The sequence below is a fragment of the Bos taurus genome, chromosome 1 (genome assembly GCF_002263795.3).
Source record: "Bos taurus isolate L1 Dominette 01449 registration number 42190680 breed Hereford chromosome 1, ARS-UCD2.0, whole genome shotgun sequence".
Classification (NCBI taxonomy): Eukaryota; Metazoa; Chordata; class Mammalia; order Artiodactyla; family Bovidae; genus Bos; species Bos taurus.
Window position 1 is genome coordinate 130,607,558 of NC_037328.1, and position 24,573 is coordinate 130,632,130.

The 24,573-nt window shown below is 44.5% G+C and overlaps 1 protein-coding gene across 1 annotated transcript in view; it reads right to left on the reverse strand.

Annotated features, from left to right (window-relative positions):
- Positions 1 to 1,042: 1,042 nt before the first annotated feature.
- The window catches only part of ESYT3 (extended synaptotagmin 3), a 55,695-nt gene continuing 32,164 nt past the window's right edge, over positions 1,043 to 24,573 (reverse strand). The window contains exons 8-23 of the mRNA XM_002685050.6: positions 23,256 to 23,376; positions 17,916 to 18,086; positions 17,158 to 17,240; positions 15,503 to 15,551; positions 15,213 to 15,302; positions 14,770 to 14,832; positions 14,604 to 14,666; positions 14,002 to 14,070; positions 13,384 to 13,470; positions 12,669 to 12,818; positions 10,530 to 10,987; positions 9,750 to 9,848; positions 9,118 to 9,249; positions 3,855 to 3,960; positions 2,975 to 3,024; positions 1,043 to 2,640 (exon numbers count right to left, since the gene is read on the reverse strand). Coding sequence (XP_002685096.2) covers positions 2,604 to 2,640; positions 2,975 to 3,024; positions 3,855 to 3,960; positions 9,118 to 9,249; positions 9,750 to 9,848; positions 10,530 to 10,987; positions 12,669 to 12,818; positions 13,384 to 13,470; positions 14,002 to 14,070; positions 14,604 to 14,666; positions 14,770 to 14,832; positions 15,213 to 15,302; positions 15,503 to 15,551; positions 17,158 to 17,240; positions 17,916 to 18,086; positions 23,256 to 23,376 — 1,828 coding nt within the window. The 3' untranslated portion in view covers positions 1,043 to 2,603. The remainder of the gene's footprint in view (positions 2,641 to 2,974; positions 3,025 to 3,854; positions 3,961 to 9,117; positions 9,250 to 9,749; positions 9,849 to 10,529; positions 10,988 to 12,668; positions 12,819 to 13,383; positions 13,471 to 14,001; positions 14,071 to 14,603; positions 14,667 to 14,769; positions 14,833 to 15,212; positions 15,303 to 15,502; positions 15,552 to 17,157; positions 17,241 to 17,915; positions 18,087 to 23,255; positions 23,377 to 24,573) is intronic.

Sequence of the window (24,573 nt, forward strand, 5' to 3'; positions counted from 1 at the left end):
AGAGTACTGGAGTGGGGTGCAAAACTCCTTAGCTTCTTAAATAAGGACTTGAATACTTTTAACATTCCTCTGAACCAGCTTCAAGGCTCTTAGATGTCAGTACTAGCCCAGTTTTGCAGACATTTTAGGTTGCTTGCTTCCTTGTTTAAAACAGTCAAGACTTATTTAGGTTTACCTTACTCTCTGTTGTTTTCCACAAGCCATTCCTGCTTTATGTTACATTTTGTTTCTTGCTGAAATACATCCAGTGGCCATTTTTCAATTTGGTATTCCCATGTGCTTCATACTAAAAAAAAATTTTTTTTTTTTTTGCCTGTGAGCTTTCTTTTAGTGGGAATATCTGCTGTGGTGGTTCCACGTGTGTCCTAGATGGGAATCACAACCCTAGGGGCAATTTTGTGGTTGCCCCAGTCAGGGCTTGACATGGTTCCAGGTTCTAAACCCATCTTCACATTAGTTTCGAGGTTTCCAAACTAAATCAGTTGTGTGTAACTTCAGACTCCATGTTCCCGATAGGAGAGAGTAGTTGATTATTTCCACCCATTGCTGACAACCAGTTCCTTGTCCTCATTCTCAGCCAAGGTGTTTTGTGAGGACAAAACTTTCCAGGCTCCACATCCCTTACATAGTAGCTTTACCTTTTATCCGGTGTGCTAAAATTCTGGTTCTCTTCAAAACACCCTCTTCAGTTCCTATATGCTACTTTAGATTTTCTTTTTGAACTATCATTGGAACTTAACCTGTGTTACTTTTTAGTCATTCATGTTTAAAATCATGCTTAAAATTTATGGTTTAATTAGGTTTTCTGTGTGTTTGGACTACAGGAAGGATAGGTTTTCACTTGTCTGTGTTGTCTGCCATTTTGCTCAAGTAGTTGCTTTAGGGTTGCTAATATTCAGGAAATGATATATGATACATTCCATTTATTCCTCTGGTACTTTATCGTTTCAAGGAACTTGTCTGTTTAGTGAACATTACAATGCTGCTGTGAGGTAGATAGGACAGGCATCAATTGTCCTATTTTATAATGAGAACTTGTCACTCAAAACAGCAAAAACAAATTTTATTACACATCTGCCATGTACTTAGCATGGATGTACTAAGTCTTGTACTTAGTCTTGGATGATGGGGGTAAAAATTCAAGTAACTTGAGGTTAATTAGAAAGTAAACAGAAGCATCAAATACCAAACACAATACAGATAGTTTCTTAGCATATGACTTTAGTAGATATTTAATAAACATTTTTTAAAATTAAAGGCAGGGAATTTTTAAAATGAAAAATGTAGAATGTTGATAGTAGATGCTGTAGGTTGGGGGAGAGGTCCTTTCAGTGTGCACTGGCTCAATGGAGGAGCTAGGTTTGACACAGGCCTCTAAGAGGTGAGTAGGATTAGTAAGCAGGATATATTTGGATAGTTCTGGAACAGAGCATCTGCACATGAATAAGGCAGCCAAAAACTGGAGACCTGATTGTTTTCAGTCTAAAATACAAGGAGTGGGCTTGAATTTTGTAGAAAACAGGAAAGAGATCATTTATAAGTGAGAGTAACCTGACAGAAACTTTGTTTTAAGATGTTACCATTCTTTAGAAAAGCGGCAGTGAGAGCAGTGGTGGGAGAGGAAGCAAGGGCAGGGGTGCTGCCTGAGCGGACAGGTGACAAGAAGACTTGACAGCAGCTCTAGGAACACGAGAAATGACAAGAATATTTGGTTTTATAAAGTCTGAAATGCAAAAGAGGCACTTGTTTAAATATACAGTTTACATAATTGGTTTTTAATGTTGTGTAGGTGAATCAGCCCTCAGAAAAGTGGAACAGAATTCCCAAACCTATCTAAGAGAGATACAGAAAGCCCCTGTTCTCGCTGGCACTCCAGTCTCTAGTGCTCTGCTATGGGAGTGCAGACAGGCCTGGGCTTGAAACTCTGTTTGCATTTTCTTAATAGAAATAATGCCACATGCTGGAGTTTGATTCCAGGCTATCCCACACTGAAGTACTTAACTCAAGGTATATAGGTATATCACTAACATGGTTGTCATCAGGAAAGTATGTTTTAGTTTCACAGTAGATACAGGAGCAAACCTCCAGAGAAGTACCAAAGGTGGCAGCCAGTAGAGCTTAGGTAGAGTTAGCTCTCAGAACTTTTGGGTGGGTCACTTTTTAGTCCCATAAAAAAACCTTCCTCCCTGCGTCAGTCCCTGCCCAGGAGTACTGACAGCTGCTCCACAAATGGACCTCCCTCATCTTCTGTGTCTAAGACAGGACACTTGGTGTAGACATTCATGCATGTCCTAAGTCAGTGAAAATTCACCACTGAGGTTCTGATCATTTGTTAGGCACAAATACCCCACTTCTTTTTGGATTTAAACAATTAAACCCAACCAAGAAAGAGTAGTTCTTGCTTTTACATGTGTTTACCACTGCATAATACTATCCAGTCATGCAGTTATACTGCACACAAGAATGTGTGTATGTGTATATATACACATATGTATGTGTATATATATACACCCACACATATGTGTATTTTCAAATTGCTATTGTGATTTAAATTATAAAATATACATATGTACATATTTAAAAAATAAAGATGTTGTTCATCATCAACTTCTAGGCTGTCCATCTGGAGTCAGCTCATACCTGTAAGACAGTTGGATTTGGACTTGTGTTAGTATTGGCGAGTGTGGTGTAGCAATATCAGGACAAGTGGCCTAGTCTGTCCTACTTGGGCCTATGGGACCAGCAGAACTCATCTCTGTAAGTTGACCAGCCAGGGTTAAGACTAGAGCTTACAGATAAGCTTACAGATAAGTTCTTTAGATAAGTGAAGTCTGTAAGCATTAAAGCCTTAAGTAAAAGTGATAATGTCCCCCTCCTTGATAAGAGGGAAGAACTTTGAAAAGAGAATATAGGCAACCACCTGAAATAAATTGAGTAGCAGATTTAATGTGATAAAATGAAACCACTCACTTACCACTGTGAGAAGCCCTTAATCAGATCTTCTTTTGATAAGTCAATCAGTACCTAAACAAGCACAAATTATCAGTTCTTGTCCTCAAAACTGCATTAAATGGAAACATATTGGGATAAATGAAACTGATCCTAAAAAAGGCCTCCTTGAGTTTTGAGCAATAGTTCTTTTTCCTTTGACTTTGAATATATAGAACCTCTCCAGAAGGATAGTACTGACACCAACCTCAGTGTCCTAGGAAAAGGTGAACTGCTATTTGCAGTTGTACCTCAGGAATTTACTTAACGAATGTTTTAGAGAAAACAGCTTGCCTTTACTTACAAACTGATCCAGAATTTTAAGCAAGACACTATAGTTTTCTCAACAATAAAAATGGGAATATCATCACCTACTTCACAGAGTGGGCTTTAAAGAATGAGCATAAGATAATGTTTAAAATACAACAACTACAGAGTATACAAATACCATTCTTTTTTGTCTCTCCTTCCTGAGGATTATATTTCCTTTACTTCTAACTTTAAGTTAAAATAACATTCACCACAAAAGTCTTGACATAATGAGAAGATCCAAGCTTCACACAATGCTGTACTTGTGAAAACAATACTTAATATCATAGTAGAGGTTCAAATACTTTTGTAGTGATGAACTTGGATGTTCTTGAGTTTCTTAAAATAGGGTTTATTAATTTATATACTTTAGTTTTAAGAGTATTTTTTAAAAGGCACAAAACAAAAAACCTCCCAGTGAGGCTGTATCTTCCTTAAAGTCAGTTCTGATAACAAACTGATGATCGCATCAAAATTTCAGCAAGGATGTGTTCCACCTGTGAACTCCAGGTAGCCACCAGGAGGGAAAGAGTACCAAGATCCCCTTTTGTACTTACCTTTCCCAGTTCCTTCCTTCTGTGTGAACCAAGTGGTCTACTGTTTTTCACTGCGACATCTAGTGACCTCTTCTGTACTTCATCCATGGAAACAAAAAATTCAAATCTGTAAGGAGCAGAAAGTCAGAAATGAGATTTATATATTTTAATTATTTTCATTGAAAATCTCTAGTGTTTCATCCATTTTCCTACCTTTAAAACAGAAGATACAGACTGTCTACTGTTCTAGATACTATAAAGAATCTAGAGCAGTATTAGGTTACAGCAATTACTTGCTGCATCATTATCATAGATAATCACTGACCTGTTACAAAACCTGGAAGTGTCAAGAGGCCATTTACCCCTCTTGAGAACTTCTTTGGACTACTGTGCTTTGGGGTTGCTTCTTTCTTTCTCTGACTCTACTCTGGTTGTCACTCTGTTCAGCTGTCCCTTCTCTCTCTGAACTCTGCCTGCTCATAGTACCACCTCAATCCCTTTTTGTTTTTTCTGACCAACTAAGGGCTAGGATGCTGAATAGTTAGTTTTGCTGAAATTGCATGGAAAAAAGTGTCCTTTTCCCACTTGTGCCTGTGGAGTAAGGCAGAGGAATCTTAGTATACAAGCTTTGTCACATACTCACAAGAGGCCTCTGGACTCCTTCAGGATTTAAAAAAAAAAAAAATCTTTAAATTTTTTTAAATTGAGTGAAGATTCTTTAAATTCAATAGTGCTTTACACTTTTCAGAAGTTTGACATGCATGATTTAATATAATCCTATAATATCTCTTAATTTTTTAAATTGAGATATAAATGACATAGCATTATTAGTTTTATGTGTCTAATAATGATGTGATTTGTATGTTATAAAATGATCAGTCTAAGTAACATCTATCACTACATATAGTTACAAAAAATTTTTTTTCTTGTGATGAGAACTTTTAAGATCCATTCTCCTCGCTACTTTCAAATATGTAATACAGTATTATTAACTATAGTCACCATGCTATACATTATATCCCCATGAATTACTCACTTAATAGCTGGAAATTAGTACCTATTGACCCCTGTCACCTATTTCACACACACCCTAATCCCCACCTCTGGCAACCACCAATCTCTATATCTCTGAGCTTGGGTTTTTTTGTTTGGTTGGTTTTTTGGTATTTTTAGGTTCCACATATAAGTGAGATCATAAGTAATTATCTTTTTCTAACTTATTTAACTTAGTAGAATGCCCTCAAGGTCTATCCATGTTGAAAATGGCAAGACTTCTTTTTTTATGGAGTCGTGAAGAGTCAGACATGACTGAGCGACTTCACTTTCACTTTTCACTTTCATGCATTGGAGAAGGAAATGGCAACCCACTCCAGTGTTCTTGCCTGGAGAATCCCAGGGACAGGGAAGCCTGGTGGGCTGCCGTCTATGAGGTCGCACAGAGTCGGACACGACTGAAGTGACTTAGCAGTAGCAGGTTGTTTCCATGTCTTGGCTATTGTAAGTAATGCCACAGTGAATACAGGTGTGCATATATCATTTTGAATTACCGTTGTTTTAATAAATACACAGAAGTAGAATTGCCTGGAAGTATGGTAGTACTATTTTTTTAATTTTTTTTGAGGACCCTCCATACTGTTTTCCATAGCTGCCCCAATTTACATTCCCACCAACAGTGCCCAAGGGTTCCCTTTTCTCCATATCCTTACCAACACTTGTTATTTTTTATAATAACCATTTTCACAGATATGAGGTGATATCTCATTGTGGTTTTGATTTGCATTTCCCTAATGACTAATGATGTTGAGTATCTTTTCATGTACCTACTAACCATCCATATTTCTTTTTCAGAAAAATGTCTATTCAGAGCCTTGGCTCATTTTTTAATCAGATTTTTTTTTGCTGTAGAGTTCTGTGAGTTTTAATATAGATTTTGGATATTAACTGCTTACCATATATGATCTACGAGATTTTTTCCGATTTGGTAGGTTGTCTTTTTATTTTGTTGGTTTCCTTTGCTGTGTAGAAGCATTTTAATGTGGTCTCAAGTTGCCTCACTTGTTTAGTTTTGCTTTAGTTGCCTTTGGTTTTGGTGTCTAATCCAAAAAATCATCACCAAGACTGATGTCAGTGAGTTTAACTCACCTAAGTTTTCTTCTAAGAGTTTCATAGTTTCAGCTCTTACATTCAAGTCTGTAGTCCATTTGAGTTAATTTTTGTGTACAGTGTAGGATAGTGGTTGAATTTTATTCATTTGCATGTGGCTGTCCAGTTTTCCCAACACTACTTGCTGAAGAGACTGTGCTTCCCCTATTATACATTCTTGTCTCCTTTGTCATAAGTTAATTGGCCATATATGTGTGGGTTTATTTCTGGGCTCTCTATTCTGTACCATTGATGTCTCTTTATGCCAGTACCATACTGTTTTGATTATTATAACTTTGTAATATAGTTTGATGCCTGAAGACATCAGGGAGTATGATGCCTCCAGCTTTGTTCACCTTTCTCAAAATTGCTTTGACTCTTTTGTGGTTCTATGCAAATTTTAGGATTTTCTATTTCTGTGAAAAATGCCATTAGAAGTTTGATTGCATTGAATCTATAGATTGCTTTGTATAGTATGGACATTTTAACATTATTCTTCCAATTCATAAGCATAATGTATCTTTCCATTTGTTTGTGTTGTCTTTGATTTCTTCCATCAGTGTCTTAGTTTTCAGAGTACAGGGTCTCTTACCTCCTTGATTAGATTTACTCCTAGATATTTTATTCTTTTTGGTGCAGTTGTAAATGGTTTTAATTTCTCTGATACTTTGTTGTTAGTGTATAGAAATGCAGTGGATTTCTGTTTATTAGGTTTGTATCCTGCAGTTTTACTGAATTCATTATAATAGATTTCTGGTGGCATCTTTAGGATTTTCTTTATAAAGCACCATGTCATCTTCAAACAGTGACGGTTTTCTTTTTTTTCTTCTTCTTGTCTGATTGCTATGGCTAGACTTTCCAATACTGTGTTGAATAAACCTGGTGAGAGTACTGGTCTTGTAAAGTGGGTCTGCAAGTGTTTCCTCATCTATATTTTGGAAGAGTTTGGGAAGGAATAGTATTAATTCTTCGAATATTTGGTAGAGTTCACTAGTGAAGCTGTGTGGTCCCTGGACCTGTTTGTTGGGTGATTTTTGACTACTGATTTAAACTTCTTCCTAGTTAGCAGTCTGTTTACATTTTCTGTTTCTTCATTATTCACTCTTGGTAAGTTTTCTTTCTAGGAATTTATCTTTTCCTTCTAGGTTATCTAATTTGTTTGATATATAACTATTCATAGTCTCTTATGATCCTTTGTATTTCTGTGGTATCAATTTTACAGCTTCTGTTTCCTCTTTTTTGTCCTCTTTTTTTTTCCCTTGGTGAGTCTAGCTAAAGATTTATCAATTTTGATTTTCTTTTCAAAGCTCTAAGTTTCATTGATTTTTTTTTTTTTCTACTGTTTTTTTAGTCTCTATTTCCACTCTGAAGTTTATTTCCTTTCTTGTGTTAACTTCAGACTTTGTTTATTCTTCTTCTTGTTCCTTGAGATGTAAGGTTAGGTGGTTTGAGATTTTTCTTGTTTATGATATATGCATTTACTGTTATGAAGTTTCCTTTTAGAACTGTTTTTGCTACATCCCATAAATTATGTTATGTTAAATTTCCATTTTCTTTGAACATATCTTATTTGTCTTGATTTCTTAACGTGATTTTAGTCTTCTTAAATTTAACACTTGTTTGTGGCAGCCTAGTATATAATGTATCCTGGAGAATGTTCTGTGTGCACTTGAGACTGTGTATTCTGCGGCTTCTGGATGGACTCTTCTATGTATTAGACCAGTTCATCTGGTCTAGCAAGTCATATACAGCTAATGTTTCCTTATTGAATTTATCAGATGATCTATCCTTTGATGAAAGTAGGGTACTAAAGCAGCCTCCTTCAATTCTGAATAAGTCTCCCCAGTAGAGTGTTTTTGGTTGGAAGCATTTTTCTTTCAGCACTTTGAATATTTTGTGCCACTCCATTCTGGCCTGCAAAGTTTCTGCTGATAGTCTTATGTTGGGGGCTGGGGTCGGGGGGGGGTGGGCTCCCTTATAACGTAATTACTTGTTTTTCTCTCGCTGTTTTTAAGATTCTCTTATCTTTAACTTTAGATATTTTAATTATAATGTATATGGTGTCAATCATGTACTCAACAAGAGACCTCTGAACTCTTTACTTCTAGGTTTACATTTAAGATCAAGGTTGCCAAGTCTGCCTTGTAGATAATCCAGGCATATCTTGCTGTTAAAATTTTGAGAGAGAATTACTAACAGATTAGGTTTGTCACAAAAGTCAACCTCCTGTGTTCCCACATAGCAATTTTGACATCCTTTTATGTCAGAGCTCCCTTTGAAGGCAATATGTTTCACTTGTGTGACTGCAGAATATAGGATGGTGCCTAATATTAATAGAAGTGTTCAATAAATATTGAACGAATTAATTCTCTCTCCCCACATTCTTTCTTGATATCAATGAACTAAAAATATAGCTTTTGAAGGAACATATTAGTCTTTAGACATGACCCATAAAAGAACTCAGTACAACTCTTTTTAAAATGAGTAGTTATTGATCAAGATAAGCGGAAACAAACATCATTAGGTAATTCATCCTAGGCTGGCTAGCAATGTCTTCTCTTAGGATCCCACAGCAAAAACAAGCAAGTACCTTGTGATCAACTTGAAATCAAGAATAAGAATATTAAAGATAAGACTTACCACCACAGACTCATCAAAAGCAAGAAATGTGATTAGACTCTGTCTACTAATTTTGTCCCCAAGGACATGGGTGGACACACTGGGGGAGGGTATCTGTTCCACCTATGCTTGTTACAGGAGTGAAGACAGGCCAAAGAGCTTGGAACTTTGGAGGAAATTTTAGGTCCTTAGGTTCAAGGTATGTTTATTTATGTTTGAAAACAAACATCTGACTAGATTCAAATCTTTTTGCTGCCAAAGGGGATTCGTTTAAAGAGAAAGAGTGTGGAACATTTCATAATCAGGAACGCTTTGGTCCACACAGGCAAGAAAAATGGGTAACTTTTGCTAAACTTCTCTGGCAGTCCTTTTCTCCCACAAAATGTAGAAGCTTCATGACTGTGTTGGTGTCCTGTTCAACCCCAGCCCTTCCCAGCATCTGGCAGTTGCCAGGCACACAGGAGGTACTCAGCAAATACTCACGTGGCTGAGACACTCTAAGCAGGCCACCTGGGCCACTTACGTCTCATCAAACCGGGGCTCCAGGGTCTTCCGCTTCACTGAGGTCTTCTTACGACTTGCCCACCTCCTTTCTGGCAACAAGTAGACTCGGACGTAGGGATCAGCTCCACTGCTGGTACAGGGCGTCAGGTTTCTGATTTGGTTTCAAACACATTAAAGAAAAAGGCCCCTCATTTTGAAATACTGAAAGTACTCATTTGGAGAAAGCAGTACTAGCCATACAGCTTTAGATAGCCTTGGGGATAAAAATGCCCTGTAATCTAGACCAAAAAAATCAAAAGTCTGCAGAATTTGGAGGACAAAACATCAGATGCGTGGTTTTAAAAACATGTGTTTTTATGAAGTTTGGGGTAGAGCCAAGTACTTTTCCATGTAAAGGAAGTTGAAGATGCTTGAGAAAATGTCCTGGCTCCAGGGCACCCCAGACAGCTTTGCAGCAGATGTGTCTGAGCAACACCCTTGATTCTGGAGCCTGTCAGCTCCATCGAGGATCCTGTTAGAGCATTCGAACCTCATTCCTTCCAAGTGTCTACCTTGGGGCTGCCTGCCCCTGCCATTGCTCCAAGTGCCCCCACTGATTTCTGGTCACCTGATGCTCCCAAGGGATCTCTCCTGGTCCTAGCGCCTCTTTACCTGCAGCCGTTGATGAGCACGCTGAGGCAGCGCCGCAGACACACATAGCGCACCGTGAGCTGAATCTCACCCAGCCCCCGATGCCCAAGCTCCCCGCCTCTGTAAAGAAAGGGCTTGTCATTTCTCTTGCCATTACGGGTGCTGGCCTCTCCCCCCACCCCCAAGAAGCATGTCAGTTAACAGATTAGTTCTCAGTAAGGTTCCTTTTAGTTGGAATTACTTCCTATCCCGCATTCATGTATAATTATCCTACTTCACTGTAGGGAGAGCATGGTACCATAGGAAGAACTCTCTAGCAACATCTCCCTTTATACTATGATTTCTTGTAGAACCTTGGGCAAGTTACTCAACCTTTATAATAGTAAGTTCTGTCTTTTAGGGTTACTGTGAAGATCCAGTTGCTAAGCCCAGAGTCAACACTTAATAAATAGCAGCCATTGATTATGTAATTCCACATTCTTGGCTTTCCATATCATCTCAGTATAAATAACTCTTTAGGATCCAAGGTATGTTTTTGCTGTAAGGAACCTTACCAACAAAAGCCCAGCACTGTTTTATAGTTGGTATATTGCTAGAGCCCCACCAGAGTTTTGGGCACATCCACACGTGCTTTCTCTCCCCACATGCTGTGTTCTTTCTATCCCACCATGCCCCCTTATGAAACCATTTTATGAAAAACCAGGACTTGCATAGAAAAGTAAGTTCATATCTACTTTTCCATCCAGGGAGGTATTTTTCATGCAGGTCATTTTAGAAAATATTAAGCAGAGAGGTGCATACTCAATGTTGAGGCTGATATCTGTCAGGTCAAAGCAGGAAGAGGCCAGGGAGTTGAGCGAGGACATGCTGGGAGCCAGCCCTTTGGGTGGCCATGCGAATGGGGAGGCAGGGCATTTCATGGGTCTGGGTGACTTGATGGGCCCCGGAGAGTGGGGGCCTGGCACAGCCAGGTAGATAGTGGCCGGACTCTTCTTCCCCATGGGTGCACTGTCCTTGCCTTTGGGCTCTGGGCCCGTCTCTTCAAGCATGGGCTTGGTGGCAGTGATGGTGGCAGAAGTGGTGTTCTTGGCGGCTTGCTTGATCTCAGAAGCAGGGTCTGGATCTGTAAGGCCCTCTCCCTGGGGTGGGGCTCTAGGGTCTTGGTTGGCGGTGACCTTCTTAATGAACAGAGGGCCTTTCTTTAGGGCTTCAGGTCCTGTGTATGGACTTCCCAGCTCCCGTTCTTCCAAGTGCAGGAACTGTAAGCAGATGACAGGGTTGTTTATGGACTGGCACACCACTTGCACTTTCTCCCCGTCTGCTCTCACCTTCACCCCTGGGAAATGGTTCCTTCTCTTCTGGAAGGAACAGTTTCCTCAAAACTCTGTTCCTTCCTGACTGCCCAATCCAATGGATTTTTACTCCCAGACCTATCTTCTTAACCTCTCTGCCTCTGGCTCCCTCTGACCAAACCTTCTCAATGCCTTTCTTGCTGCCTCAGTAACTGTCATGAAGACTCAGTTGTGACTCCCTTTTCTCTATACTAGTTCTGGTTGCTGGAGACCTGACCCATTTACCTTAGCCTTCCTGTATATCACCAGCTGCCTTCTGGATGTGATAATTTCTAACCACCACCTTATTCACCATTGCTTTCTATCCAGTGTTTTCTATCCAGATACAATCATGTGCTCCCGAAGTTTCAAACCTCAGCCATTGTTTCTCCTTCTCCTTTTCCCATCAATCATTAAGACTCTTCCCAGGAATTTCCATTTCCAGCAATATGGTGATCAAAATATTCTGTAAAACCTCTTGTTAGAAATGCTCAATAAAATGAAACAAACATATTTCTAAATGCATAGCCAAATTCACAAGAAAGTAAGGGAAATCCCTAGGTTTAAAAAAAAAAAAAAGGCAAAAAAAAGAAAACTGAAAAAAGGTTAACTTTCCCAGGGTTATTTATCAACCTTAGAATCCAAGGGGTTTGGAGATGAGGCCTTGGGTCATTGTAGGACCTAGGAAGGTGGGATATGTTTAGTGAAAAAGTAGTCTAGGATAAACATTTCACTCACCAGCAAAGACTGATGACAAGAAATATATCTCAGCCTGGACTATGGCTAGTGGGAAATAAAAGTATTTCCTGAGAATATGGTACTGTATAGGTTTGTCTCCTATGAATTCTGGATCCATATTTATACAACCTGTGGAGTCACGAAATCCAAAGTTTGAAAATTAATATAAAAATGGACTCAGGTTTATAATGTTCCTGAGGTGCCTGGCTGCAGCCAAAGCAGAACTTCCTCGGAAGCGAACAACCTCACTTCAAGTCACAAAGGTAACACTGAACACATGTCTGCAACCCCAGTTACCAAGTGTAGAAATGAGTCACCGTGAAAAAGCACCAACAGACACGACAGACATCAAAATTTAACTCCCAAGATCTTCAGATAACAGGATTAGCAGACATACATTTTAAGTATTTTCAAATGATTAAAGATGGACTAGAAATGAAAATAAAATACAACAAAGAAAAGATATTGTAGATTTGGAAAACATAAAGTGAAAAATGAAAAAATAGCCTTTGAAATAAAAACCATGAATAGGTTTAACGGCAGATTAGGCATAGCCAAAGAAAGATTTAGTGGTATGGAAAACAGGTCTGAGGCGATTAGAAGGTAGCACCAAGAGATAGAGAGAAAATATGAAGGTCAGGTCATGTTAAGCCATGGAGATGATAAGGTCCAATGTAATCGAAGGAAATGTAGACGGAGGGATTAAAAGATTGGGAGAGGCAATATTTGAAGAGAAAATGGCTGACAATATCCTGAAGTTGATATTAAAAAATATGAATCCATCTCTGAACTTCTTCGCAACACAGGGCAGATACTTAGTGCTGGGGCAGACCACCCCTTGCCCACCCTGGGGGAAAGGGGAGAGATTTACCCGAAGCACCAGCCTCATGGAGATGAGGCTGTCCAGGCCTGAGTGGTCCAGCTGGAAGCGCTGCTCCAGAGTAAGGTCTGCATGGGGGAGAATCTGGCACAGGGGGAACTCCAGCACTCCTAGAGCACACTCTTGGTCGTCATCAAGCACCTGGGCAATGGGCCAGTCACAAAACAAGATGATAACCAAGCCCCACCCTCGCCAGCACTACTCGGCTCCAGCCAAGACTGAGTTTACTTCAATAACTATGTTCTGTGCTTCTCTTGGCCTCTGGTTCTGTTCTGAAGACTGGAAATGAGACCTGGCTTGGTCCCTGCCTTCAGTCAGGGCAAGAGAGTGACTCAGGGGAGAGGCAACCATGACCTGTATGAGGCAAGTTTGTCGCTGCCTGGGGCCTTCAGGGCTTTAGGGACTGATGAGCTGTGCTGCTCTATGATGGGACCAAGTACATCATCATTAATGTCCTGAGTAGATTTCAACCCAGGCCACACTAGGTGCTATTAATATTTAAAAACTGGAGACTCTGGCAGGGAGTGCCATGGGACTTAAGGGTTTGTCCTTCCACAGCCTCCTTCCCAATGACCTTGGGCACCTGCTCATGAGATGTGGGCCCTCAGTATCCTCTCCTGACTCCCTGGGGAACCTGCTCAAGCCCCCACCCCTTGCGGCTTAGACACCTCTGAGCTCTGTTCCAAGAGCCCAACTTCATGCAAACCTTCAGATGCAGCTGTTCAGCAGCCACATTGTGCACGAAGAAGGAGAACACCTGGCTCCACACAGGGTCCTTGCTGCAGGGACAGGTCTGGGGGCAGGAGAGAAAGGGAGCGCTGAAGGGTTAGGTTGGGTGGAGCAGGGTACCAGTGCCCTCTGCTCTCACTCTGTCCACCCAGGGATAGACCCACACATGCTGCAGCTCGTGGGAGGCAACAGGGCAGGGCAGCCAGACTCAGAGGTGAGGAGAGTGTGCCAGGAACTCTCACAGGGGCTGAAATCCCACCAGCACTAGAACTCACTTCCCCAGGGAGGTGGTGATGGAAAGGCAAGGGGACTTCTGCTGCTGGGGTGATGGAAATGTCGTAGGCTGAGAGCCATGCCTCAGCTGGAACGCTGGTTCTGCTTTCTAGTTCTTGGAATCACTGATCTCTGGTCCCCAGATTCTTGAACTATAGAACTCTTTCGTGAGGTTATTTTCAAGACACAGTGATATAAAGCACCTATAATGTGCTCTGGCACCTACTTCAGTGTAAGCTAATTACCTTCACTTTTGCTTCTCTCCCTGAAGTGTTGGGGCCCCCATTTCCTTAGTCTTTGGCTGCACACCAAGCTATCTTACCTTGCTCAGGTGTGTCTTCTTGCCTACAGAGAGCCTGACGTAGGAAGAAGGGTCTCTGCTGACTTTATTCTGTGAGGGGACAAATCCGCAAAATAGAGATAGCACCCACAGTGCCAACTTGAGACCCTGCCCCTCAACCCTCAGGAGCATCGATGGGACCTGAGGCCACCCAAGCTGCCTCCCTTTGAGAGAAGGCCTCCTTGGTGCTCCCAGGGGCCTGGGCTGTCATCACTGTGCCAGCACCTGGGCTGGGCTGACCCTGTGGGGAGCTTCCAGGTTAAAGACAGGAGGCATGGCTGGACACAGGTGCTTGTTCCTTAGAGCTGTGGAGACAGACAGGGTGGAGCTGAGCTCTGGCTTCCCCTGAGCTGTGTGACCCAGGCACTTAGCTTCCTGGATCCTATTTTTAAATGGCAATAAAAATGGACACATAGCCACCATGGGACTCAGGCATAACAGATGTGGGAGGAGCCCCGTGCTCAGCTCACTGCAGACTCAGTGATCCCCACTGAGTCATCATCCCCAGGCTGTGTACACAGCAGACTGGAAGCTGTGTTTACTCGGGGAAAGGAGCTGTCACTTCCTTTCACACACACACTTACCCTGGCAAATCTGGACAGCTTTTTGGCTTGATATTCACCATTTAGGTACTCAAAAGGGCTTCTCTGCAACACGAGAAGAATAGGGTGAATGAGCAACATGTGGACATTTGAGAGTGACGGGCACAAGGCAGGGTGTGTGTGACGCTCTAGCCATGTCACCACTCACCGGCAGGTTGCAGGCGCTCTCCAAGAAGACCACGAGGATGGCAGTGGAAAAGCTCCCATGGTCCTACGAGCAGACACAGACCCTCACTACAAGCAGGGGACAGGCCAGTTTAGGAGAGCCCTCTTCATGGCTCCAGACTGGCCATCCCTTCCCTCACAACCTAGCTCTTTGTTGAAAATACAACTGCAGCATGACAGACTCAAGTCAGAACTGGTGGACTTCCTATGAACTGGGCTGACAGGCACTAACAGACCTTTTAAGGATCCCATCCACCCTGTGTGGAGATGAGGGCTGAGGGACACGCTCTCCAGAAGGTGGGGCTGGCCGGAGGACCCTGAGCAAGATCTGCGGCTTCAGCTCCCTCCTTCTCCCTCCTCCCCACACACCACTCACAAGTGCCCGCCTCCACCTTTCTGCCCAGAAGCCTGACACCCTGCAGTCACCTCAGTCACAGCGTCCGGCTCTGTGATCAGTGAAAGCCATTCCAGCCGCAGGTGCAGCCGCCCGCTCGTTGTGTTGTTCAGCGCAAACCACTGCAGGGGGATGGGGAGGGGAGCTTGGGGACAGGGCCAGTGAGACTCCATAGGGCCCTGATAGGGGCTTCAGGGAAGAGGTGAACCAGAGCAGACAGGGTGGGCTCTGGGCTAGGAGAGGTGGTTATGGAAGGCCAGTACTACAGTTTGGGGTGGAAGCAATGCTGTCCACAAGGAGGGGCTGCAGGTGCCAACTCTACCTCATCCACCACTCTGTTGGTCATGACATCCCCGAGGCAGATCTGCAGGCTGGAATACACAGGGAGTGAAGGTCAGTTCAGCCCAGGGGCAGCAGCAGGCATGGAGGCCCACTCTGAAACGTTTTCAAGTATCTGAGTGGACCTCAAGACAGGACCTTATTCATCCCAAGAATGAATGGAAGACCACTTTGAGCTCAAGCTAAGGAAGAACTGTCTAGCCACTGGGGCTGCTCCCATTGGGCATGCTGCCCAAGCAGGCAAGCAGCTCTGACCCCCGGAGGGGAATAAGCTAACGCTGCTGGACACACTGGCTCTGGATGCTCAGTGAGGGTGCTACTGGCATTTTGGCTGGGATGAGTCTTCATTGTACGAAACTGCCCATGCATTGCAGGGATTTAGCTTCTCTGTCCTGTGTTCTCTAAATGCCAGTGGCACCACCTCCCACAGTCACTGTAACAACCCAACAGGCCCTTCCACTTCCAAAACTGCCTCAGATGCCCTCCAGGGGCTAAGTATCGTTGGCATGTGTGTGAAAGAAGGTAACACATTCACCGTGTGCCTCCCACCTACCCTGACAAAGCCCAGCTGGGATGTAATTCCATGTTAACTGTTAGAAATGTGCTGGGCCTCAAAACACACTTGAAATCAGTTACATAAAACATGAACCACAGATGCACTTCTAATCTGTAACGTTACAAAAGTCACAACTCCTTTAAGATGGAAATTTAAAATGGTAAGTCACATCTGGTGGTAAGCTATTTCTTAGCCTGTTAGGTTGTGCCTGTCCCATTTTGTTTCTACATTTTAAAATCACATGTACATGGAAACAAGCTAAACAACTTAGGAGTATGGAGATCTGGGTAAAACTGTTCTGCTGCCTCCTAATCTCAGCCTCTGAGATGAGTAGTGGTGTCGCTTCCACACCAGCACATGTGAACACACACACATCCTCCCTAGAAAAATGTCGACTGCTTCCCCCACTTCCTTAGCCATACTGAATATCCTCATGGTCAACATACATAGATCCTACTCATCGTTTTTAAAAGCTGTAGGGTATTCTGTAGTTTAGCAATGATAAATTTATTCAAATATTCAACCAGTGTCCTCTGAGTCTGGTCATGCTTCCAGGTTTTTTGTTTTGCCACCATAGATAGTTCTGCAATAAATGATTGAGGTCTAATGCTTTTTATAGGAGATTCCTGAAATTGGGATGGCTGGACCAGTGTAATTTTGGGGTTTTGATGGCCCCACCCTAGCCCTTTCAATCCTGAGAGCACAGAGGCTCTGTTCCACCACAGAGTGAGCACATGTTTCTTGGGTGCTGGGGCCAGGCTATGCATGCTAGCCTTAGCCCTGCCCACTGCTCCAGATGGTACTCTGGGTACATTATGAAGAGCACAGAAAGCAGAGCCCATGGTGCACAAACCTCAGGACCCCCTCCATGCCTCCAGAGGGCTAGCACTCAGGGCTAGACACCCAGGGGACATGGGGAGGAGGTCCATGGCAGCGGTATGGAATGGCAGTACTGGCTGCCTGGCACAGTTACCATGTCAGAGTGTGGTGGGAGTTGCAAGTCCTGAATGGTGGAAGTGGGAGTACCTATGACCCCAAGGGCTAGAGCCCTGCACCCCCAGGCCCAGCTTGGCCCTCCTCACCTGCCCAAGAAGTCGTCCTTGTCAGGATCCTCATCATACAGGTCCACTTCCAGGTCCTGCCCAGGGACTTCATACACTATGAACTGGGAGGAAAGAGGTGACTTGACCTGCAGGCCCCAATAGCTGATGAAACAGACATCAAGCATGACCTCAGGGGAGCCAAGTTCCAGCCCTGCCTCCTGGAAGCTCGGAGCCCTAAGTAGGTTCCTGCCTTTCTTGGTTCCGGGAGAACCTTACTGGAAGAAGGGAGTGATGCCCTCTCCTGTGGGATGCAGAGATTCAGAGGCAGCTTGTGTAAGACCGTGGCAGGGTTGGGGCTCGGATGGGTGGCTGCTCTGTTTTCTGCCAGGGGCTTGCAGCTTCCAAGCTGTGACCCTCAACCTGGCTGTGGGCCTGCCCTACCCACAATAGGGACTGTGGTTGAACTTAAGGGAGAACTTAAGGCTACTGGCATCTGGTTCTGAGAGGGGGCAGGACTGCCCCTGAGGTTCTGTGAATTGGAAACTTCCAATGAAGCTGCCTCTGGTCAGGAAAAGAGGGAGGAATCAGTCAATAAACTACTCCACTGGGAGCGGCCACCTCCAGAAGCCTAGTGGATCTGAGAAGTAGGTCTGCCTGTCCCCAACGCCATGCCTCTGGCACAGTGCTACCCCATGGGTATGTGAAGACCATGAAGGCAGAACCCCATCTTGTTTGGGCCAGTACTGCCCAGAGTGGAGCTCTGGAGAGCACCTGGGAGCCACTAAGGAGCCCCTCACCTCAAACACCTCATTCCAGGTGGGGGACAGGTTCTTATAGATGGTCCTGCTCCGGAAGTGCTGCAGGCCGATGTTCACCTTGGCGTAGGGGTCTGACTTGCCTCGGATTCCCAGGAAGCTGTCCTTCTGGGCCAGCTTTTCAGCCTCCAGCAAGTGGACTCTGATCACTCCCTGCAAAATGCCCCAATCTGAGGCTCACAGCTGTTTCAAGGAACCTCAAAGTCCCCAACTTCAGAGCCAAAGCCATCAGCTATCACTGCAGCCCCATCTCACCCCTTCCACAACTGGAGACAGAAGCCACAGGGCCACAGAGCAAGTGCGGGCAGGACCCAGGGCTCAGCCCACTGCATCAAGATGCCCACACACATTCCCGCCCTCCAGCCTGCCCCGTGAATGGCCTGTTCAACTGCAGCCATTTCCTCCCCCGTGCCAACCGCCATGCTGCCTGAGCCAGTTTCCTCCCATGAGCCGGTTTCCTCCCGTGTTCCATCCCTGTCTCTAACTCACATGCAGACAGATCCAGTATCATTTCTTCCCAACACCCAGATGTACATGCCCCTGTGGGCACTGCATGAGGCTCACAGTAGGTCCCTGGGCTCATCAAGGCCTCAGCACTTAGTCACCTCACTCCCAACACTCTGAGCTACACCTTAAGCCAGAACAGAGCACAAGAATTAGGAGAAACACTTAAGGGGACCAGGAGGCCTCCTGCCTAGCACTGTTTTTTTTAAATAGTAAATACATAAGACGGTAGGCGCTGAGAGAGGGAATCAGAGGGCAGACAAACTGAAACCACAATCACAAACAACTAGCCAATCTGATCACATGGACCACAGCCTTGTCTAACTCAGTGAAAATAAGCCATGCCGTGTGGGGCCACCCAAGACAGACGGGTCATGGTGGAGAGGTCTGACAGACTGTGGTCCACTGGAGAAGGGAATGGCAAACCATGCAGTATTCTTGCCTCGAGAACCCCATGAACAGTATGAAAAGGCAAAAAGATAGGACACTGAAAGATGAACTCCCCAGGTCAGTAGGTGCCCAATATGCTACTGGAGATCAGTGGAGAAATAACGCCAGAAAGAATGAAGGGATGGAGCCAAAGCAAAAAAAAAACAAAAAACACCCAGTAATGGATGGGACTGGTGATAGAAGCAAGGTTCGATGCTGTAAAGAGCAATATTGCATAGGAACCTGGAATGTTAGGTCCATGAATCAAGGCAAATTGGAAGTGGTCAAACAGGAGATGGCAAGCGTGAATGTTGACATTCTAGGAATCAGCGAACTAAGATGGACTGGAATGGGTGAATTTAACTCAGATGACCATTATATCTACTATTGTGAGCAGGAATCCCTTAGAAGAAATGGAGTAGCCATCATGGTCATCAAAAGAGTCCGAAAAGCAGTACTTGGATGCAATCTCAAAAATGAAGAATAATCTCTGTTCGTTTCCAAGGCAAACCTTTCAATATCATGGTAATCCAAGTCTATGCCCCAACCAGTAACACTGAAGAAGCTGAGTTGAACGGTTCTATGAAGACCTACAAGACCTTCTAGAACTAACACCCAAAAAAGATGTCCTTTTCATTATAGAGGATTGGAATGCAAAAGTGGGAAGTCCAGAAACACCTGGAGTACCAGGCAAATGTGGCCTTGGAGTACAGAATGAAGCAGGGCAAAAGCTAATAGAGTTGTGCCAAGAGAATTCACTGGTCATAGCAAACACCCTCTTCCAACAACACAAGAGAAGACTCTACACATGGACATCACCAGATGGTCAACACTGAAATCAGATTGATTATATTCTTTGCAGCCAAAGATGGAGAAGCTCTATACAGTCAGCAAAAACAAGACTGGGAGTGGACTGTGGCTCAGATCATGAACTCCTTATTGCCAAATTTAAATTGAAATTGAAGAAAGCAGGGAAAACCACTAGACCATTCAGGTATGACCTAAATCAAATCCCTTATGATTATACAGTGGAAGTGAGAAATAGATTTAAGGGACTAGATCTGATAGAGTGCCTGATGAACTATGGATGGAGGTTCGTGACATTGTACAGGAGACAGGAAGCAAGACCATCCCCAAGAAAAAGAAATGCAAAAAAAGCAAAATGGCTGCCTGAGGAGGCCTTACAAATAGCTGTGAAAAGAAGAGAGGCAAAAGGCAAAGGAGAAAAGAAAAGATATACCATTTGAATGCAGAGTTCCAAAGAATAGCAAGGAGAGATAAGAAAGCCTTCCTCATCGATCAATGCAAAGAAATAGAGGAAAACAATAGAATGGCAAAGACTAGAGATCTCTTCAAGAAAATTAGAGATACCAAGGGAACATTTCATGCAAAGATGGGCTCGATAAAGGACAGAAATGGTATGGACCTAACAGAAGCAGAAGATATTAAGAAGAGGTGGCAAGAATACACAGAAGAACTGTACAAAAAATATCTTCACGACCCATATAATCACAAAGGTGTGATCACTCATGCTCACCTAGAGCTGGACAGCCTAGAATGTGAAGTCAGGTGGGCCTTAGGAAGGATCACTATGAACAAAGCTAGTGGAGGTGATGGAATTCCAGTTGAGCTATTCCAAATCCTAAAAGATGATGCTGTGAAAGTGCTACACTCAATATGCCAGAAAATTTGGAAAACTCAGCAGTGGCCACAGGACTGGAAACGGTCAGTTTTCATTCCAATCCCAAAGAAAGGCAATGCCAAAGAATGCTCAAACTACTGCACAATTGCACTCATCTCACATGCTAGTAAAGTAATGCTCAAAATTCTCCAAGCCAGGCTTCATTAATACGTGAACCGTGAACTTCCAGGTGTTCAAGCTGGTTTTAGAAAAGGCAGAGGAACCAGAGATCAAATTGCCAACATCCTCTGGATCATGGAAAAAGCAAGAGAGTTCCAGAAAAACATCTATTTCTGCTTTATTGACTATGCCAAAGCCTTTGACTGTGTGGATCACAATAAACTGTGGAAAATTCTTCAAGAGATGGGAATACCAGACCACCTGACCTGCCTCTTGAGAAATCTGTATGCAGGTCAGGAAGCAACAGTCAGAACTGGACATGGAACAACAGACTGGTTCCAAATAGGAAAAGGAGTACGTCAAGGCTGTATATTGTCACCCTGCTTATTTAACTTCTATGCAGAGTACATCATGAGAAATGCTGGGCTGGAAGAAGCACAAGCTGGAATCAAGATTGCCGGGAGAAATATCAATAACCTCAGATATGCAGATGACACCACCCTTATGGCAGAAAGTGAAGAAGAACTAAAGAGCCTCTTGATGAAAGTAAAAGAGGAGAGTGAAAAAGTTGGCTTAAAGCTCAACATTCAGAAAACTAAGATCAACATTCAGAAAACTAACTTCATGGCAAACAGATGGGGAAACAGTGGAAACAGTGTCAGACTATTTTTCTGGACTCCAACTGCTGATGGTGATTGCAGCCATGAAATTAAAAGATGCTTGCTCCTTGGAAGGAAAGTTATGACCAACCTAGACAGCATATTAAAAAGCAGAGACATTACCTGGCCAACAAAGGTCCATCTAGTCAAGGCTATGGTTTTTCCAGTGATCATGTATGGATGTGAGAGTTGGACTATAAAGACAGCTGAGTGCAGAAGAATTGATGCTTTTGAACTGTGGTGTTGGAGAAGACTCCTGAGAGTCCCTTGGACTGCAAGGAGATCCAACCAGTCCATCCTAAAGGAGATCAGTCTGGGTGTTCATTGGAGGGACTGATGTTGAAGCTGAAACTCCAATACTTTGGCCACCTGATGCAGAGAGCTGACTCATTGGAAAAGACCCTGCTGCTGGGAAAGATTGAGGGCAGGAGGAGAAGGGGACGACAGAAGATGAGATGGTTGGATGGCATCACTGACACAATGGACATGGGTTTGGGTGGACTCCAGGAGTTGGTGATGGACAGGGAGGCCTGGCATGCTTCAGTCCATGGGGTCACAGAGTCGGACGCAAGTGAGTGACTGAAGTAAACTGAACATATGTGTTTGCCCTTTAACTCAGCAATCCCAATTCCAGAAATCTATCCTTAAGGACCTACTGGCAAAAATATGAAAAGACATGTACAAGGCTCCTCATGACAGCACTGTTTGAAATCACAGAGGCCAGACACAATTCAGCCACCCGTCAGTAGAGACTGGTTGAATAGATACAGTACATTCACATGGTGGAGTACGGTGTACCACAATGCCATGGGGTAACTCTCACAACACATGTGTGATAACAGCAAGGTGAAGAAAGCTATAGCCTGCTGCCACCCATCCTAGAAAGAGAGACTGTGCCTGCAGTCAGATACGCACACACAACCGTACAAATGTATATGCTCATATTAGAAAACAAATAATGGAAAGTAATAGAAGGATAAACCTTTACTTACAGGGGAGGCAAGAAGTAGGTGGTAGAAGCCAAGCTCCTTAAAATAGTTTTTCATACTGGACTTTAGAAGAGTGCAGATATTTCACATGATTGTAAAAGGGCATTAAGATTTTAAAAAAAGAAAAAAAACCTCTAGAAATAGGGAATGGAAGGAAACAAATCAATGAAACATTCACGGCCAATTGTCACCAACACAGAGAGGAACCAAGTGAGTTTAGATTGTAGCAACTTGATGTACATGTCCAGTGGGATGTGCCCTAAGGACAGAATGTTCACACTAGTTTTGATGTAGGTGACGGTGCTGTGTTGTTATGCTGAGGCTGCTAAACCTGCAGGGTGGGGTAAGGACCACGCGTCCCCCTGCGTGACCTGAGGGGGCTGATGCCTCCCACCTGGCACTGATGGTAGAAACAGGCACCTCCCCTTCTCCTGAGGCCCTGACTCCCTGACCCACAGCCAGGGCACCTTCTGCAGGGAGGCCACGTGGCTGTCCCCGGGGGCCTCCTGAGCTGGGCCCAGGATGGGCAGGGGCAAGGGGGTGGGCACCCAAGGAAGCCCCATATCCTGGCTCCTTCCCAGCAGATGTGAGAGTCCTTGGCATCACCAAAGGATGGCGTGGGAGCCTCCTGTCCCTTAAGGGAAGGTGGCAGGCTCTGGAGTTTTCTGGGGGTGAATGAGGCTACCCACAGACCCTAGCACAAGCCCTGTGGGGGACCAAGGTCCAGGAAGAAATGCTCCCTGGGCTTTTCCCTTCCAAGACAGGTAGCTTTGGGCAAGTCATTCAACCTTCCTGAGACTCAGTCTTGGCCCCACAAAATGGGATGCCGGGCCCTCACAGGGCAGAAATAAGCATTACCATCTGAGGATATACCCCTCTGCCTGGCCCGTCTGTCCTTCAGCTCTGGGCCCGGTGCTCTGCAGCCAGTGTGGGTACTCACACAGGGCAGAGGGAAGCGCAGGTTGGTTACGTCCAGCCCCTTCTTCACGGGCACAGTCACACGGTTGGGCAGCACCAGGTGGGCGGCGATGAGGTCCTCCAGCAGGCTATCTGTCATCTCACTGGGGAGAGTGGGCACGACCAGCTATGGAGGGTGGCAGCACCTCCCCCAGGTCACCTGTCCCTCCGCCCTTCCCTGGACCTGGAATGAGGAGCAGAGCTTGGGGACAGATGGGTCCCTCCCAGCAGAGAGTAGCCCTGACCCCAACCTGTCTGGATGGGGGATCAGGGGAGGATGTAGGGTGTACATTTTGACAGCCCCCCACCCCGATCATGCTCTGTTCCTCTCTGAAGTGTCACATCATGGTAACCAAAAGCAAGGACCTGGATGCTGGGTTAGAATCTCGGCTCCACCAACCACAAGCTGTGTGACCTTGGAAAGTCACTGATCTCGACCTCAGTTTCCTCATCTCTAAAATGGGGATCTCAGTTTCCTCATCTCTACCTGCTGTTATAAGGATGAGTAAATACATGTGAAGTGCTGAGAACAATGCCCCATGTCCAGGAAATGCCAGGTACACGTTCATGACTAGCTCTTCTACTCCCTGACATCACCTTGAAATTCTCTTTATTGCCTGATTCCATCTCGCCAGTACAAGGAGACAGGGCAGTGCCTACAACAGGGCTGGCACACAGTAGGTGCTCAAGAAGTATCTTCTGGACAAAAGAATGCATGACTGGATTCTCTGTGCCTAGCGGGCAGAAATCAGTGGGAATGGCCCCAGTGAGTGAGCAAGTGGTCCTAGCAGCAGGTGAGCCAGCTAGGGGGCACCCTGGCTAGTTCACTGTCCCTCCCTCATGGGAGGTGTGTCCACCCAGGGCTGGAGCCCTTTTCAGCTCCTCTCGGGCCCCAGGGAGGCAGGCTGCTCAGACCAGCTCCTCCTTGCTGGCTTCTGCTATGACAGCTGCCCGCCCCCTCCCACACTGGTGTCTGTGACGTGGTCACCATGGGCAGGAGCCATGTGGGACTTCTCACACACACATGGGTCAGGGAGGAGTTAATAAGAACAAGGAAGATACTTGTGTGTGTCCACACCCACTGTGCCAGTACCACACACACCTGAGTGTTCTCCCAGGGAACTCACGACAGAGGAACTAGGCTCCCATTTACTGAGAAAGAGCCCAGAGAGGTGAAGGAACTTGTCCAGAGGTACACAGTGACTAATGGGGGGCCAGGAGTCTGGCCTGCTTCCAGAGCCTGCGCTCGCCCCTCATCAGCCCACACGGCCTCCTCTGGGACATCTCATCTCATGGTATCA